This window comes from Nymphaea colorata, chromosome 2 (genome assembly GCF_008831285.2).
Source record: "Nymphaea colorata isolate Beijing-Zhang1983 chromosome 2, ASM883128v2, whole genome shotgun sequence".
Lineage (NCBI taxonomy): Eukaryota > Viridiplantae > Streptophyta > Magnoliopsida > Nymphaeales > Nymphaeaceae > Nymphaea > Nymphaea colorata.
The window spans coordinates 7,173,758-7,191,922 of NC_045139.1; the positions used below are offsets into that span (position 1 = coordinate 7,173,758).

The 18,165-nt window shown below is 38.5% G+C and overlaps 2 protein-coding genes and 1 long non-coding RNA gene across 5 annotated transcripts; 2 read left to right on the forward strand and 1 right to left on the reverse strand.

Annotated features, from left to right (window-relative positions):
* Window positions 1-1,126: 1,126 nt before the first annotated feature.
* Window positions 1,127-3,779, reverse strand: LOC126409780 (uncharacterized). Its single transcript, XR_007572488.1, has 2 exons — window positions 1,582-3,779; window positions 1,127-1,467 (listed from the first exon to the last, which is right to left on the reverse strand). It is a non-coding gene; the product is annotated as an uncharacterized LOC126409780 (long non-coding RNA).
* Window positions 3,780-3,952: 173 nt separating this feature from the next.
* Window positions 3,953-10,236, forward strand: LOC116247841 (DNA-directed RNA polymerases II, IV and V subunit 12). 3 transcript variants are annotated; one of them, XM_031620200.2, is made up of 4 exons: window positions 3,953-4,086; window positions 5,838-5,901; window positions 6,015-6,107; window positions 9,937-10,236. In XM_031620200.2, exons 2-4 carry the CDS (start codon window positions 5,859-5,861, stop codon window positions 9,957-9,959), a joined length of 159 nt encoding a protein of 52 aa, XP_031476060.1. In that variant the 5' UTR covers window positions 3,953-4,086; window positions 5,838-5,858; the 3' UTR covers window positions 9,960-10,236. The 3 variants fall into 3 exon arrangements, with proteins under 3 accessions (XP_031476060.1, XP_031476061.1, XP_031476062.1); XM_031620201.2 differs by having other exon boundaries at window positions 3,956-4,086; window positions 5,842-5,901; XM_031620202.2 differs by having other exon boundaries at window positions 3,976-4,086; window positions 5,848-5,901.
* A 3,059-nt stretch (window positions 10,237-13,295) lies between these two features.
* Window positions 13,296-17,621, forward strand: LOC116247839 (protein HHL1, chloroplastic). The gene is made up of 6 exons (XM_031620199.2): window positions 13,296-13,639; window positions 13,989-14,126; window positions 16,187-16,273; window positions 16,361-16,408; window positions 17,119-17,261; window positions 17,358-17,621. The coding sequence occupies exons 1-6, from the start codon at window positions 13,352-13,354 to the stop codon at window positions 17,368-17,370; spliced, it is 717 nt and encodes a 238-aa protein (XP_031476059.1). The 5' UTR covers window positions 13,296-13,351; the 3' UTR covers window positions 17,371-17,621.
* The last annotated feature ends 544 nt before the right edge of the window (window positions 17,622-18,165 follow it).

Sequence of the window (18,165 nt, forward strand, 5' to 3'; positions counted from 1 at the left end):
TGTTCAGTTAGATTACATAGCCCAAGAGTCACATTTGAATCCAAGTAGATCTGATAAAAAGGTTGTAAATTTATCTCAATATAAGTAAGTGTTGGACTTTAAGTTAGCTGGATCATGTTCAGGCAATTCCATCTGATTCTCAATTAGAATATGATTTAAGGGAGACTTCACCATACAAGGTAACCTAATTGATATCTAGCTAATCCCAGACGACCCATTTGCATATCAATTCAAAGGAGTCAGATATCACTTGATTCTAATCCCCCACCCAAGTAAATCGGATCTGAGTTTGCCACAAAAAAAAGAGGTAGCAGAGTTGGACTGGGCTAGGCATGGTTTAGAAAATTGTGTAAAAACCAAGCCGAACCCGAGTTGTGTTTAAAATGACTCTGAAATTTGGAACCAGAAAAAGGTCATGCGGCATGATTGTATTTTCTTTTCTGTACTAAGAAGGTAATTGCATCCTCTATTAACGATATAACCTTTATTGGTTAGGGGAGCAGATGAGCAACAATTTAAGTTTGTTTTAAGTCTTAGAAGGCTTTTTCCATGTTCATTAACTTCCGTAATTGGTAGGTTCACTTCTGGTCGACGGCATGTTTTAAGGGGACGTGTATTATGAATGATCCACTCTTTTTTGGCATCAATGAAGATAAGGTAACCGTATAGGCAACTGGCCTTCCAGATTTTTCGGTGGCCTTTTCAATGTTCGTCAAAAACTGTGATTGGTAGCATACACCTTTAAAATTTAGGCAGGAAAGAGATTCTGGTATTATATATTTTCACAGTTCAGCATATCCAACAGCCATTTTTGTTTTGTTTCTTATAGATTAATGAGAACATAATATAGATATATGTGCACTGGCTGACAGTGAGAGTCTTGGTTGGAGGGATTATTAATATTGTGTGACTGACTTGCTTGAATCTTGCAACAGAGGAAACCATGCAGTGGTTCCTCATAATGCCACTTCCGCTGTTTTTTGCCAACGTTATCACCAAAGATGTTGCACTGTTCGCCGCAACTATATTGCCAGTTCAATGATATCAACATCAGAACTTTGAAGTAGTGAAATATTTTACAACCAGACGGTAGAATATGTCTAGGTAGAGTCTACCTACATCAGCATGTATGAAGTACTTTTTTACATTTTCACTTGTAAAAAACCAATTTAATATCATAGTTTATTTAGTTAAGGAAGGATAACAGGTAAAATCAGGAACTCTGCAAATACAGGTTGATATCAGATAGCACTGGATCCGGATGGAGTACCAATTCAGTAAAAGAAACCACTCAGTGAACGAGATAACCCCCAGCCAACAGTCTTTTTCTCCGACCCGAAAGAAGATGTTTACAGGGATGTGTAAGGTTCTACGTGTAGAGATGCATGAGGATCTAATTAGATGTTTGCTCGAGTGAGAGCAGCTAGTTAATTTTGTATGCAGATTTCCAAGTGAAGAGAATGAAACCTGTAAAAATGAGCAAGAATTAACCAAATTGCACGCTAACAATTAATAGGCCACTAAAAAACATCCATAATCATGTTTCAACACAAATCAAGAAAAGTGGATGGAAGATGAAACCTCACAAGATTAGTTGCCAACCGTCGCTTACAGCATTCTTTCCAAGAATCTTCAGTATGCACAACACAATACAAACGCAAGTTGAACAAGTCATGAATCATTGTCCAGCTGAAAATTTTACCCACTACCACTAGGCTAAAAATGTATAAATGAACTTCCAAAAGGGAAAAGACAAAATGTACAGAGTGAGCTTCCAAGAAGGAAAAAAACAATGTGAGGAACCATTCACCGGAAGAGGACAGGATACTGCAATCACCCATTTTACCTCTTTCCCGAAAGAAAGTAACCAGAAGCAACAGCCACCCTAGCAACTACAACACCAAGGGCAATCCACAATTTATGAGTTCCAAAAATATCTTTCTGAAAAGTAGCACAGTCAAATTAAGTAATATATCATGCCTTATGCTGTGTAAGCCAAATCTGATACAGTAACACAATCAAATGAACCTAAGAGGAACGACTGCTGGGCAACAGCAGCAAACTGAAAATGAATACCTCTTACAAGTCAGACATCTACCAGTTCCATGGGTTCAACTCTGCATGACACCAACTTGTTTAATAACATTCAAGACAAGCGTTTAAAAATGAACAAGGCACTAACAACTCAAAAAGCAGATGGACTAAAGCACCTGCACACATATAAATGTTAATGTGGAGGTGCATGATAGAAGGGATGATGGCCTAATGTAAAATTATGCATACAGGGAGGGCCGATTCCATCATGTCATCTAACATAAGTACATACTATGATAGTACAGACGACAAGTCAAAGAAATTTCATTTAACTTGAGGCTTCTCACTTATAGTTGTGAGAAAAAAGATTGTTCTGAATAAAAAAAAAGACGAGGCCTTCTTTCTTACTTATTTAACTAAAGGTTAGTACTTTAATACGTCCTCATGGTTTTGAAAAGTAACTAAATCAAATTAGTTTTCGTGTGGTAAATAAATGCATATATGCTTAAGTTTGAAATCATTTAACCATTTCCCTTGTCTATTTCAATCGGATAAAACTGGTCAAACATTCATAGATGTGCTCACTTTTGTAAAATATTCTTCCCATGAAACATAAACATGTAGCAGTGAATATATAGCAGGCTCCAAGTGGATTAAAATGAACAAACAGAAAAAGAAGGTCAAACACATTTGAACAGCTTCTAGACGAAACAACTGCCAATGAGAACCCCCATCCACCATTCCATAAATGCTGTAACCTAACTTCAGTTTCGTAGAAAAGACTCATATAATATATATGTATATTTCCTGCCTTGTTTTGGAAGAATAAACGGAAAAGATCATCCTTCCAGGACACTTGACTGATCTAGAAGAATGGCAGAACTACAGTATGTTTATTTGTTCAATCAAGGATTTAAATAGACAAATGATGAATTATTCAGGTGAGATTCAAGGAAATTGAAAGAAAGAAAGAATATAACGCGGCTCATTCACATTGAACTACCAACCCCAAAGAACAATGAATCAAAGGTTTAAGAATCAGATTTGAGATCTAAAATTCCAAACAATACCCGTTTATTTAATATACTTGAAGAAATGCTTGTGTAGGAATAAGAACGTACAACAGAGAATAGAAGCATCAGTGCTTAATGTGCATTTGCTGTTGGGGTAGGAATTGAGGGTTTCTTTTTATTCTCCTTGCTGTACAGCAGCAAAAAATCGCTTACACGAATAACATGCTTGACTGCACTAATTTGCATTTATGAGATCAATTAAAGTTATAGCGATCGGTTATCATAGAGGAACAGGCCATGGTGAGGACATAACTGAGGTTAACGGGCTTAGAAACACTGGAACTCCACACCCAAGAGGAAGGCCCTACTCACAGGTTGCGGAGGCGTCGACGTACCGGATGATGCGGTGGTTGGGGAAGGGCAGGATCCGGCGATTTTGGCGGCAAAGGAGACGAAGAAGAAGAAGCAGGTGAGGCTCTTGGCTTCAGGGAATACGTCCTACGTCCCTGACCCGGCGAGAGTGCCAAGCCTGTATCCGCCAGGCAGCAGCTCGTCTTCTAGGAATGGTGGTAGCGGGGGCCGTAGAGTGGGGCGACAGAGGGAGCGAATCGATTGGCAGAAGGAATGTGGAGGTGCTGAGGGGGGATGATCGCGGTTCTGGATCTTGGCAATCGAGAGAGAGAGAGAGAGAGAGAGAGAGAAAGAGAGGGAGTCGACGGGGAGAGAGGCTAGAAGGGAAGAGCCGGGGAGGACGGGAAGAGCCGGAGAGATGAGGGAGAGGGAGTGTTAAAAGGAAAACAAAATGGGCCGTCCGATTAACCTCGCATCGGACAGTCCACATCGATCGCTGAAATCCGACTAGAATTTGCTTTGACGGGTTTCACGTTTTCTATATAAATAAAATGAGGTCAAAACCCCAGGTCCCCAACCCAACCGCTCCGAGGGTTTTTCTTTTCCCCTCCCCTTCCGGGTGCAGCCTCTCTTCCTCCCTCTCTCTCACACAGTTTCCGCCCACCATCGCCGTCGCTTCTTCGCACAGGTACGTCTCTCTCTCTCTCTCTCGGCGATGCGCCCCTCGATGCGTCTGTGTGTATTTTTTTTTTAATTCGTCTCTCTTCGCTGTTGCCGTGTGACCCTCTCCTCAGCAGCCTCCGACAGCCAGCGGCAGGTGAGGGGCCAACATCAGTGGAGAAGCAGAATCTCCATTGTTCATCCCAGCTGGTTTCTGGTTTTTTTTCTCCAGATTTTCTGTACGTTTTGATGAATGGGTTTGTTGGATGAATTGGAAATCTTGGAGGTTACTTTGTTCCAAGATTTTGAGTCTACGCTTTTCTTTTTTTAATCATGGGTAAGAGAGTTAAGAGGGAAACCTTGGCAAACAAAATCTTCTACCCAAGAACTTACATGTTTTATTTGTGGAATTTGTCAGTGGTAAAATATGATAAAAAAGGGCACTGTTAACAATTTCAGAAAGAAATTAAAATCTGAAAAGAGAAATTTCATCCATTTCAAGTTTAGTTCGAAAGGAAGCTTTATTTTTCAGGTGACTTCAGTCCTTTGGGTTCAATTCCCATTTTTTGCTTGGTGGCCTGAAATATATGGTTTCTCATGAATACACTGGGCCGAGAATCTCAGCTTTTACCAGGTTGTTGATGGGTTTAGCCATGATATTCCTGGTCGTGCTGTCTGGATTTTTTTTTGTCCATTTCTCCTTCCTCCATTCAAGTGCCTGAGTTCTTTCTTGTGGTTGTTTTCTGAAGACCATATGATAGTCGTTAGTCGTTCATCTTGTAATGCGCCATATGGTAAATACAAGTGAAATCCAATATGTTTCAGTTTTCATTTTCCACAGTTACTTTCAGCCAATACGAATCATTGTGCATAACCATGAATTAAGAGTTAACAATCGTTTCTTGATAGTTCATTAGTGGCACCGCCAAATTCATGTCCGTAGTACATGATTGCCACAGGTGAGAGGAAGAGAGAGCGAAAGGACTTCACTTCATAAGATCATTTTATTGTGAAGAAAACACAGTTCTAGTTTGTGTGTGTGTGTGTGTGTGTGTGTGTGTGAGAGAGAGAGAGAGAGAGAGAGAGAGAGAGAGAGAACCTTCTGTTTTTTCTTCTTCTTCCACAGGTCATCTATTCATCTTTGTTAGCATCAGCAACTCGTTTTTCTTCTTCTGTTTCTTCTTCTTTCTACCAATCCCTTTTATTTCTACTTCTCTTGCCCCCACAAATTCCTCACCTGCTCTTCTTTTACTATTCCTTTTGTTTCGTCTTTATGTATCCATTTTTTTTCCATTGCTGTTTTTCTGTCATCATTTTGAGACTTTCTTTTCCTTTTTAAATTAGTGTTTATTGCTTTTTTGCCCCATACCTTTCTTGTATTTTTTCCTTTCGTTTTTATTTATTTCCTTTTTGTCCACTTCTGTTTATCTGTCATCATTTCAGACTTCATTTTTTCCATATAAAATAGTGTTTATTGTATTTTTGTTCTGATAGGTGTTCTTTCCAGTTTGCAGATTCCTTGCATGTGACGCTCTAATTCACGATTTTGTTATTAATTATGAATTTTGACATAATAAATGTTGGTTGGCTATATATTTTGATTAAGAGTATATTTTTTACTATGGTTTTGACAATTTGTTAAGGACGAGTTTTGCTGTTTTTTTTTGTTGTCTAAGCAACTGCTTAAATCATGCCAAGGCTTTTCAGTTTTGACAATATAGACTTTGGTTTATTGGACACATAGATAAAACCCTAAAATGTGGTCTTTTTACGTGCAAGGAAGGAGCAGTTGAGCGGGAGATGGATTCTCAGCAGCCTGAACCAGTGAGCTACATCTGTGGAGGTAAACTCTGGCAAAATCCTCTTGAACTGAGAATTTTCTATATACTTGTTATTGGTACTCTTCTCTGGAGTATTTGCAGTTGTGTGCTTGTTTTGAATGGCTTTGTCCTGTAGATTGTGGGGCTGAGAATACATTGAAGCCTGGGGATGTGATTCAGTGTCGTGAATGTGGATACCGTATATTGTACAAGAAGCGCACACGCCGGAGTATGTCTCTGCCTTCTTTTCATATGAAAATTGTTTGCTGCTGTATCTACTTGATTATGTTGACTTTTGTCTTTCAAATATAATGATGCTAATGTATATAAATGTTTTTTTCTTTGTTATTGTCATAATACACTAAATATACATTAGTATTGTTTTTCTTTACAAAAACAAATTTTCTTCTAAATTGGCAACATCCTACCATTTTCAGATAATCTTGATTATATTTGTTACAGCTAAACCAACGAAAAAGTTGCATTTCAACATTCAATGCATTTAAAAATTCATCAATCTACAATTGCCAATTTAGATGAGAACCTTGTCTATCAAAAACTAACATTGAAAATGGACATAAGTAGGGCTGGGCATCAGGCCCGGCCTGAAAAAAATGTCCAAATGGAAGCTCCCTGAAGCTTTCGGGCCAGCCCGAGGCCCGACCCGAAACTAACCGGTCCGGGCTAGGCATGTGAAATAACGGGCCTTGGGCTTTGGTTTATGCCTGAGGCCCGGCCCAGCTCGATACAGTAAACCCTCATTTTCCGCCACAACCAGAGCAACTCCTTCACCAACCCCGCAGCGGTGAAGTTCTTGAGTAGGGAGTTTGCATGTTTCTCGCCTATTGCTGAAATCGCAGGCCTCATTTCCTCCTCGAACGCACGGACCCGATCCATGTTGCCGGACCGGGAGAGGGAATCGATGAGGGAGATGAAGGCATTGAGGTCCGGAGAGAAATTCCTCTGATTCCTAGCCCAATCGAAGAATCGAAGGGCGATCATCGGAGAACTTTGGACTCTAGGGTTTCGGAGCACATGGGAAACGAACTCCGGCGAGAGTCAAATTAGGAAAATCTGACAGAATCCGTGGGGGGATCGAGAAGGGATGGCCGTCCGGTCGCCGGGGAGTACCATCTAAGGCGGATAAGAAGCAGCGGTGGCTGGAGCAAAAGGTTCCAGCGAGTAGGCGAACGGAGGGTTTTAGAGCCTGCATCAAGAGGTTTTCGCGCTCTTTTTCTTCTCCTTTTTGGCTTCGACGGTCACTGACGGGAAGGACGAGCCGATGGGCGACGGGGAGGACCGGAGGAGGCAGTCGAACTATCGAAGGAAAGTAGGAAACCAGTATCGCTGCTTTCACGGAGCCGCAAAGTAGAGGAGAACGAGCGGCGGGAGAAAAAATGAGAATGAAACGAAAATGAAGGTTTCAATTTCGCCCTATCCTAAAACAATTTTCTTGATTTTTTTTTTTTAAGTTGTTGTCGGGCTTCTCGGGCCATCGACGAGCACACTCTCAAGCTTGAGTCCGACCCGTTAATTATCGGGCTGGGCGGGGCCCAGGCCTGAGTCTGGCCGGGTACCCGGCAGCGGCCCGGCCCAGTGCCTTGTCTTAGATATAAGATGATTCTTGATGATATATTATTAGGCAGAGGCATGTAGTAAAGGAGATCATTCAAAATTAACGAGACAAAAGAAGATGGATGCTATGGCATTAATAGGAAGTTTTGAACCCTGGTGGAAATTTATGCATATGGGTTCATGGTCTAGGCAAAATGAGATCTGGGTCTGAGTCCAAATAGGAGCTATGCAATGTTATGTAAATAAAAGTTTGATTACGTGACTTAACTATCAGAGTCAGAGGATTCAGGTTGATCAAAAACTTAGAAAGACTAGTTGGGAGATTAGTCATGAAATAATATTAATAAGGAAGCACGTAGACACAACATTTAAATAAAAAGCTAGTAAAAGACAGAGATTTATGTTGCAAGTCCATCAACCACTTACTTCACTGATTAGGCTTAACACATCAACGGCACAACAGAATCACACACACACACACAGGGGGGGGGGGGGAGAGAGAGAGAGAGAGACCACAAGGAAGAGGCTTCCTATATGCGTACCTACATATTGTATATCTTATATACACAAAAGTGCATATTTATGTCCAGAAAATACACACACACACACACATATATATATATGTGTGTGTGAAGTGAGAGGTGGAGAGTCTCTCTTTATATATGTATATATAGAGAGAGCTGAGAGCTTCACATGCTAGCGCAAGAGAGAGAGAGAGAGAATGGAGCTTGGTTATATATGTTAAAGGAAAGCTAATTAAAACGTAGAGGGTGAAGCTTGAGGAGAACTATAGAAAAGAAAAGACAACTTTTAAAATTTTACATTGTATGGTCCAAAACATGGTTTCATTCGAAAAATCTCACTTTGGGAACATTGACTGGCTATTTACTGGCTCATTATTGGCCCAACTGACTATAAGGACTTGTCAGTTGACTAGTGGCTAGGTTGTCTAGGTAACTAGTTGGACCAACTAGTCCTTTGGTTGATAACTAATTATGTTACATAACAGGATGTACAGTTCGTAAATAAGAGTTGTCTGAGGGTGAGGTGTATATGTTTCTCAATATGTGCAGGTTTGAGTGTTGCATTGGGTTTTGCACAGTAGGTGCTAACGTGGCTCTCAAGGAGGACTTGTTAGCTAGAGGAAAACTGTCGTTATGTGCTGCTTCTGCTAGTACCAAATGACAATGCTGCCTTTTGCTTCTCCAGTTAACTGTTCTTGAGTCTTGTAAAGTCATGAGCCCAAGTACAGAATATCACATAATGTGGGTATGGGTATGGTTTAGGTACGGGTATGGATATGCGGGTACGGACACAACAATTTTAGAAAATGTGGGTACAGAGGTATTGTAGGATATATATATATATATATATATATATATATATATATATATATATATATATATGCAAAATAACACAAAAAAATCAAAATGAAAGCAACATTTAAATAAACAAGTAATATAGATTAAAAAAAGATTACATGTGAATGAAGAACTCTAACAACAGAAGAAACACAGTTGGAAAAAATTAAATCAAGTAAAAGTGAGCAGTTTCGATATAACAAGTACCCATGTGTGTTCATGTAGCCACTTTGGGTATGGGTACAGCGACACTAGTACGTGGACCTTTATGAAGTACCCATATGACTTATGCTCCTAGTTTTCCAGTGATATAGTACTCTGTGCCCAACTAGGGAATAAGAGAGTAGAATCGTCACATTGAGGAGAAACATCCCCTAAGACCTCAAAAAATGAAATTGTATTTTCTGGAAATTGTATTCTCAGTCTTAATGTCTTGTTACACGATAAAACTCTTATTTACTAACATTGCTTGACTACTACTCTACTAGTTGATTTGGTTGTTTGCCTGGACTATCAACCATATAACTGTATAAGTAAAATCTCTCCAAGCATCCTATGTTGCACCTGCCACAGAGCATGACATTTTTCTTCACTTGTGCAGTTAATTTTGAATTTTGATTGATCTCCTCTACTACGTGCTGTCGTCTAATATCACGTGGTTTTGAATTATCATATATACATTTTCAGCGTTAGTTTTTTAATAGACAAAGTTCTCATCTGCACTGAAAATTTGGAGTGGTAGAATTTGGACGGCCTTGAATAGTCATAGATTATGGCTAGGCAGTAACTGTTGCTGAAGGATTAGAAAAGTTCATTTTTTTGTAAAGAAGAAGACACTGATCCATGTTTTAGTATATTATGACGACAGCAAAGACAGTTGTTCGTGTACATCAACATTGGTTGTATTTCAAAACGGTATTACATCTTCACTGTTAATCAGAAATCTCAAATTTTCTAATCCTTCAAGCGTTAGATAAATCACTTCAAGCGTTAGATAAATCACTTAGCTGCTTTTCTCTGGCTTTCTTGCTGCAGTCTGGATGCATGCACTCTTGAGTGTCTGCTCGTTATTTTTTGCCTCTTTTTTTTTGTTTTGCTGACACCTTTATTTATTCATTGCAGTTGTCCAATATGAGGCACGTTAGGGTGCTGTATTACATTAGTATTGTTGAAGTGATTTGAGTCCTTAAAGATTGTCGCGTATGCAAGTGACAAGCAGATTGAACAGTTTCTCGTATGCAGTTGGGTGCGTTTTGGTTCAATGAACTTGGTTGAAATGGAAAAAAGCTGGAACCGTCTTTGCAGTTAGAGATCAATGAAAACTATAATCTAATGTACAGCTTGTGGTTATGCACCCTTGACTTTTGACCTTTTAAAGGAAATGACAATCTCTATATAATGTTCAATATGATTATTGTACTAGTTTTCATGGATTATGTTGGATGTGACATTTCATGACAACTTTAGGCCGTCCTCGTTTTCAAGGGTCAAGCGCTTTTGTTCTAACTAAAAGTTCTTTAGCACTGAAATACGTCAAATGTCTGGTATGGAAAGGACATCATCTTGATTCTTGAGACCACTTCATTCTATGAAATTGAATTTGTTCTCGAAGATTGACAAATTCATATCACACTGGGTTCTAGGGAACACAATGTTTCTGTTATCGAACACCCTCTACTGTTATCAAACGCCCTTGTATGATCTGTTTTTGATTTACTGGTAGTGTGCATTGCGTGACGGATGCATGCTAAAGGATAGATCTGTCGGTGTTGCCTTTGACGCGCAATAGCAGCGGGTGCTTCACTGTCACATGTAGCCGTCTCCATGCTGGTAACCAGAAATTTGTTGTGGTCTTCGTTATTCTGCTTTTGCCACAGAGATATATATCTGCTCGTGGGGATGTATAAAACGATCTGCTCGCAACTACTAACAAATGGTAAGTGTTAACAGATGAAATTTTCTACGTTCACTTTGTGGTGGCCACAAAGTGGTTAAGCAGGGACTCGGTTGGCGCTGAAAGTAGTTGGTGTGATGGCGGCGGGCAAGCAATGGCTGCGGTTTTAGTTATGACTGACAGTCGGGTTCTACTTCGTGAGACGGAGGGGCACTTGCAGGATTTACTGTTTATCTTGAGAGAAAAAGAAAAGCTAAATTAATTGTTTTTGATTAAACCACTTTCGGAATTGAATCGTGCTGGTCTCTGTGTCTACCTTAAGTTCAGCAGTACTTTGAGAAACTTGCTCGTTGCTTGTGGCAGTTCTGAACAACCACCTTGATGTCCCAATAGTTCCTTTTGAAGTTGCGATAGGTCGTTTCTTCTGTGGAATTTGGGAACCCAATCTCCCACCTGAGGCCAGGAGTATTGGCAATTTAACATGGAAGACGACACAAAGGCCATCAAATTTGAGTTCGCCAAAACCATCTGAAAGCCAAATTAAGCATACAAGTTCATGTCTAGCTCAAGTTTCAGAACAAGCTTGAGAATTGGATACACGAACACAATCTCATAAGGTGGGTCGACTCGGGGCTCACAGTATGTGGTGTAGCACAGAGTTCGGAGTGGTTTTACGTGCTCTTCTGTGTGCTTGGAAAAAATTGGTGGTTGCTTGTGTTGGATCTTGTTCTTTACTGTGCATCTCCCTCATGTCTGGTCTGACTTTAAAATGAAGGCTTGTGGGCCATCTCTCGTTCTCATTCTCAGCCTCGAGTTGAGTTGTGGACCATACCAGAATTTCCCTTGTATCAAGCGCCCAATTACCCGTGACCTTATGGGGTTGTTTGGTAATAGTAACAATATGTTGTTGTTTCACTTATCTGCTTCAAATATTATAATATATTTATAAGATACTGTAATACAATATTTTATGAATCTACTTCAATATTTATAACAGGTGCATGAAACAATTACATAATGTTATTGTTGCCAAATAAACTTTATATGTTATAGCTGAGTTTGTTCAATCTGTGGTGCTGGAAAGCTGAGAACGAGAACGTTTGATTGGCGACATGCATGCATGCTCTGTAGTGAACCATGGAATGGGGTGGAGTCACATAGAGGGGTTGTCTCGCAATGAAAACAGTTTGTTATTGTTTTATGAATTTGTCTCAAAATTGGAATCTATTCACATCAACCCCAAATTACACATTTTTCCTCCATGATCCTTCCCATCAAACAACTTCTAGTTAGAGATGTACCTAGCTAGCTGCTTTAACGGCGGATTTAAGAGTTTGTGATAAGGTGTCATGTGACAGCTCATCTCAAACCTCAATTCATGAGATAAGGAGTCTCAGACATTCTCTACCTAGACGCACTTTTTTGCCTTCTTTTTCCAGACAACAGGGAAAATCGGTGTCCCAACACTTCGGTCTGTTTGTTTCAAGTCCTTAAAATTTGAGATTAGATGTCTTGGGTGCATTCTCCAAGGCAACCCATCGGTGACACGCTTGGTCATGGAAGGCCTGTCACACGACAAGTTTCTCCTCCATTCAAACACGCCCTAAAGAGAATCAAGTCACATAATACATTTATTGGAAACCCATTACCCCAAAAACTTATGTTGAATGAACTAGAAAACCTGATTTTACATACAAAACTGCTTTGATGTATAATTGATGAATTTAAAAACTGGTTTTTGCTTAACTCTATTATAGAAACTGCTTTGATGCCAAACACGTATCTTTGACATGATTTTAGCGTTGTTGGATGATATTACACAATTTCCAAGGAAATATAAATTTATAAATTATAAAAGACAAAGAAAAGAAATGGATAAAAAAAGGCCTTGTACAACCCATTCCACGTCTCATCACGTGTTTGTGTACCTCAAAAGCTTACACCTGCGACAATCTTAGCCATTCATTCGTAAAATAAGTGGCTTCACAAATTCTCGTGGGGTCCATGCAGATGATCCATTCACGTTCGTGTGCTTTTACTGTAAAGCGGGTCGGATCAAAGTTTGATGCGATCCATTTTCTTAGAGAAAAGGAAAATTTTCATTGCAACCAATTTTTTGGTCATAATACCAAAAGAATATGTTGCACTTCTAAAAATTTTAAAGCTCTTATATCTTGACAATCAATCGCCAATCTAAGGTTAGGCCGATCGTTTCCAGTTTATGTTAAAAATGGTTTATAATATTGAACTTTGATATCATTTTACTTGAAGGTTTAAGTCCAATTACATAATTGTCAAAGCTTAATTAATAAGGGTCCAAAAGTTAGAAGTTGTCATTATGATATTTCATGATTTTCATACATTATCTTTTGGATTGGGAATTTGTTGGCTCACTTTTATGAAAAATGTTGCACCGTTAACTTGAATAAATACAAACTTTAGTGGGCTTTCTTTTTTTTTTTTTGGTAAAACCAGAGGCGTAGAATGGAATTTAGAAATATCAGTTCTGTAGACAAGATATGGTTTGAAAATTAGTCTCGTAACTGAAAGAAACAAAATTTTAAAACTGAAAAATTAGGAAATAAGAGTTCGTCATCTATCCACACGATTTCTGCAGCGTGTGCTCGCGCCTCCCTGTGTACCATGGAAGCAGCGACGGCCATGAACATGCTGGTTCGAACTTCTCCTGCGAGAGCTGATGGAGGCCTTCTGGACCATCGAACCACGACGTTTGGCACCCCTCTGAGGGTGCCAAGCTCATGGTGCTCTTCCCAGGGAACCCAGCATCATAAGCAGCAGCTTCTCGTCGTGAAGGCCAAAGGCAAGAAGAACATCATCCCTCGACAGTACCAGCGGTCTCAACCTCCTCCGCTCCCCAAAATCGAAGACGATGGCAACCCAAAATTCGTCATCTTCATCCGAGCTGCTAACGTCCGTTTTTCCTCTTCTTCTTTTGTTCTCTCTTGGAGCATCTGAATGGACAAAATGACTAGATTCGTCCAGTTATTGTGATTGTAGTTGACAATCTGAAGTTTATGCTGAGTGCCTACTGTTTTTTTCTCCATGCCAACTTTTGTTCTGTTGCGTCATTTGGATAATCAAATGTCGGTTTTCTCGGTTAATGTGATTAAATTCGATCATTCAGGCTATATCTCTGGCTACCTTTTTTTTTTCTCTTCCCATTAGCGTTATTGAGTTACCTGTTTCAGTAGAGAATAATTGGTTTTGTTTAGTTAAGCTGAGACTTTTTTTTTTTGGGTTCAATTTTGTGGAATTTCAGGTTTATCTTTGGTACCCACTAAGCATTGTCACAGGTGGTACGACAGCTAAGATAATGGTTGCTGCCAAAGACAATTTCCTTGGGAAGTACATTTATAAGGATACCTTGGCAAGAAACCTGGCTGCTGTAATTTACAGAGTAATGCAATTGTTGATTCATTTGTTGATTGTTGATTCATTCTTCTTAAAACGTATGTGTGGATTCTAATTTCAAATGACAAAGTTATGCATCATGTTACTTGCTTCTTGGAGATGGAAATCAGGTCAAGAAAAAGCTCTAAACCTTGGGATATTTAATTCTTACATTGTATCCACAACTGTTGGACATCTAAAATTACCTGATATTGCAAAAATACAGGTTCTTGGTCAAGCAATACTTTTTCACTGTTTCCTGTGATGCTCAACACCGTTTTTTGAATCCCATTTTCTTGTGTTTCTTCTGGCCTTATTTTGTTCAAACTTGAAATTCTATGGCCAGAAAAATGTTATTTAGACAATCGATCAATGACAGTGAAATATCTATTGGAGATAAGCAATGAAATACGGATCTTCTGCACAGGTGGTTCACAGAAAATTATGTTATACAGAGATACTGTGTATAATCAAATGAAAAAAATGAAACTGTTACTTAGTTTCTATAGATGATAGAATTATAAGACTTTGCTCATACATGAAACAATGTTTTGCATAATTACCACATAATAATTATGAGATCTTAAGTATGTATATTTGAAGAAAAAAAGATTTCCACTTCTCCCTACAAATGCTGTAGATTTTCAGAATGTGTCTAGACATATGAAGAAAACGGTGACAGCATAAATAGATAGTAAAAGGAGTTTTTCAATCATCAAAAATGGTTTCTGGCTTGCTATTTTACTCTTGTTTTCCTTTTAATGATATACAATAGCATATGACATTTAACTGAATTCAAGTAATGAAATGCAGTGCCTTTTCCACTTATGAGTGTTCAGATCTTATCTCTGACTTCTCTATGCTGTGTGAAATGCATGTGCGCCTCTTTTATTTTTTGTTGAATTCTATGCTGATGAACTCAATGGAGTCAGTTGTAATAATCTTGCTGCTATGAAAAAATATGCTAGATGTGCTCAGTTGGGTGAAATTTCTGAATTGGGTCATGCTACTTCCGAAATCCAATTATGTTTCTCATAGTAATCCGAAGGGTTGGTTCACTTAGGACATGCTGTGTTTTTTTTTTTTTAGGCTACATTTGGCCTGACGCGAGAACCTTGTTCATACTGCATGATCTTGCAAGAGAACATTACTATCTTAATATATTATAGGTGGTAGCTTATTTTTGTTAAATGTGTATAGACTGAAACGTCAGGTAAACCTCTTGGCTTTTCTGTTTTTATATGAGCTTATCATGTTGAGTTTTTTCAGTATTTTGTTCTCCTGTTTGTTTTTCTATCCTTTTTGAAGCAAAATAGTTTTTCCCTTATACATGGAGATGCCGTTTCATATTGTATGCACACTTAACCTTTGATTTGCAAGGTTTTTTATGAATGAACTTCTTGGCTCATTTCCCAATAAAATACATTGCTTTTAGTTTTGGTATTTCATCAGGACATCTAGAGCAACTACATAAGTATGTCAGCATTATTCATCACTTAGCTGACTTAGGATTAACCTACAATCAGAATCCCATGCAAATCAGCAAGGACCACCTTGCGAGGCTAAATTACTCCTAGTTGACCAATAGGAAAGTAATACTGTGAGGGTTGCTAGTTCTAAGTTATTGAGGCTTAGAAGAAAAGTTGGATGTATATACTATATAAAACTTCATTGGTATGTGTCTGAAAACTACTAAGTTGATAATGGAAAGTATCTAAGAGTATGAAACCTATTCAATGGTGTCTCTTCTTCTGGTCCAGAAGGTTGGCAGCATTAGTCATTTTTCAGCTGTTTTATCTATGCACCTGCTGACATGGTAAGGAAAACTTGCCTGGCAAATAATCTTTTTATGTATGATTTGATTTCACTTGACTATCTTGCCACGTGATCTTTTTTTAGTTCATGATAATATGTCTCCGCTGCAAAGCTGGATTGAAGCTCAAGTGAAGGGGGCCCCAAGCTTCCATCTCTTACGTCAGAAATATATGCTACAGCATCTACATCATTCAGCACGTATGCAGGGATTATCCTGAATTGCTGAATTCTTCATTGTTACCACTTCTGCAGGATGAGAAAGAGATTCAAAAGTCAGCATTTAAACAATACCGTGTATTAAGAACATCTACTCAGTTTAGATACGGCTACAAGCTTGTTGTAATTTTCTTTGAACTCTACCTCTAAAGCATACTTGTTTTCTTTCTTTGAAAATCAAGTCCTCAATTTCTGTTTTCATGATCCCAGGAAAATAGCAACTTACGAGCTGCACTTGCTACATCTGATGTTATTGAGGTAAATTTTGTTTTCATTTCCTTGATGAACTCAAAACAAAATTTTGAATATTTTTTTATTTTACCCGCTTTGGGTTGTATTCACTATCATGTGATTAAGTTGGAATCTTCTTGGTGATAGTATGTGGCTGTTCCGGTCTACTATGAAATATTGCAAACAAATAAAGAATTTAGCACTTCCAGATGCACAATAAGCTAACCACATGGTCTTTTGACATGCTTTCTAAATTGCAATATTAAAATTTTATCCTTGATGAGATGTTTCTCTCTAATAACATGTTTATTGTGATCAACTCCTTTATTTTGGTCTCTTGTTGTCAAAATAGTTTCAATAATCAATTTTGAAATGGTTTTGCTATATTTTTAAATGAAATCTGAAGTGGGAGCTTTATTAAAGTTTGGCTGAAATACTGACTAAAAGGCACAAATTCACATACAGAAAAGAAAAGTGAGAAACAATTAAGCTGATTTATTAGATAATGTTCCTTGAGGTTGTCACTTTCTTTCTGATGCTTTCTCAACAGTTTTGCAAAATTTAGTGGGAATTTTCAGAAATATATTTTATATGTAATTAATATGTCTCCAAACTTACAAATGTTGTATGGAAGAATCATTATATCAGTAAGAAAATTTTCAATTTAGTTATATAATTTGTGAGTGTGGATTATGTTGTCGGATTTCTGTTTAGTTCTTGTCTGTGCTGTTTCTCAGCTGCCGACACAAGAAGAGCTAAAAACAGTCCTTGACAAAGTAAAAGACTTCTTCGGTAATGCTGCAGACAATGCAAAAGAGTCTTTTGGGAAGATCAGTTCTCTTAGTTTAAACAACAATGAAGATTCTGAAGTTCAGCAAGAGTAGGTTTTTGCTAGCTGGTTGCTGTCAAATTCTAGCTGTTGTTTTTTTGAGTACCATCGAGTTACTACTTATGTACTTAACTCTTGTATTGGTAGGATCAAGAGCTGAAGTTCAACTTATGCATCTGGAAGGTGGACATTGCTGCAGCAGTTTTAGAACTTCATTGGAAAGCACAGCAGATTGACAGTGCATCCACTTAGATTCTAGGCTTGTACTTCGTGGAAGAAGTGTGATGCTTTTGTACGTGCCGTTTTTCACGATGTACATTTTTTCCTGGATTGATCTTTAAGCGACGAAGAATGATGTGCCGTCAGACCCTTATATTTTGTCAAATGAGAAGGATAATTTTTCATGCTCAATTTTTTTCACCTGCATAGCTTTGTCTAACCCTGGCAACTCATAGGTGCATCCGGAATGTAAGCTGGGTAAAGCCAATTCATACATGGACGCATTCTGGAGTTTCATTTGGGTAACTTAAATGTGATTGGACATTGATAGCATGTTTTTCACTAGTTCAGACCGCAGCATTCATTTTGTTTCTAGCACTCATTATCTTGATGTAGGCTGCCGCATGATTCGCTCACTCTAGCTGCACTAATCAAATGAATTTAACCATTGTATTGCAACATTTTGCAATATTTACCTGTTTGCTAGTCCTGACTCACCTGTTGCAATATTTTTTGTTGCTTCATTGTTTCGGACGATGTACAATGCTAGGAAATGCGATAGGAAATATGATTCCAACGGCCATCATGAACGCAACTGTGAATAAGGGAAACCACTACCATGATCATTAAACATCAGTAGAGAAAGAAGGGCAGGGAGAGATTGTGAGCACGTACACAAATTCAGATGCCCTTGTCGTCACATTGTGAATTCGATCAGGCACAATAACTGTGCTAA

What these genes read in the sequence shown, in the direction of transcription:
- LOC116247839 (XM_031620199.2), top strand. Translation starts at nt 13,352, where the DNA reads ATGGAAGCAGCGACGGCCATGAACATGCTGGTTCGAACTTCTCCTGCG. An exon ending in TCTTCATCCGAGCTGCTAAC is followed by an intron (nt 13,640 to 13,988) that starts GTCCGTTTTTCC and finishes GTGGAATTTCAG; the next exon opens with GTTTATCTTTGGTACCCACT. An exon ending in TGGCTGCTGTAATTTACAGA is followed by an intron (nt 14,127 to 16,186) that starts GTAATGCAATTG and finishes CCACTTCTGCAG; the next exon opens with GATGAGAAAGAGATTCAAAA.
- LOC116247841 (XM_031620200.2), top strand. Translation starts at nt 5,859, where the DNA reads ATGGATTCTCAGCAGCCTGAACCAGTGAGCTACATCTGTGGAG. An exon ending in AGTGAGCTACATCTGTGGAG is followed by an intron (nt 5,902 to 6,014) that starts GTAAACTCTGGC and finishes TTTGTCCTGTAG; the next exon opens with ATTGTGGGGCTGAGAATACA. An exon ending in CAAGAAGCGCACACGCCGGA is followed by an intron (nt 6,108 to 9,936) that starts GTATGTCTCTGC and finishes TATTCATTGCAG; the next exon opens with TTGTCCAATATGAGGCACGT.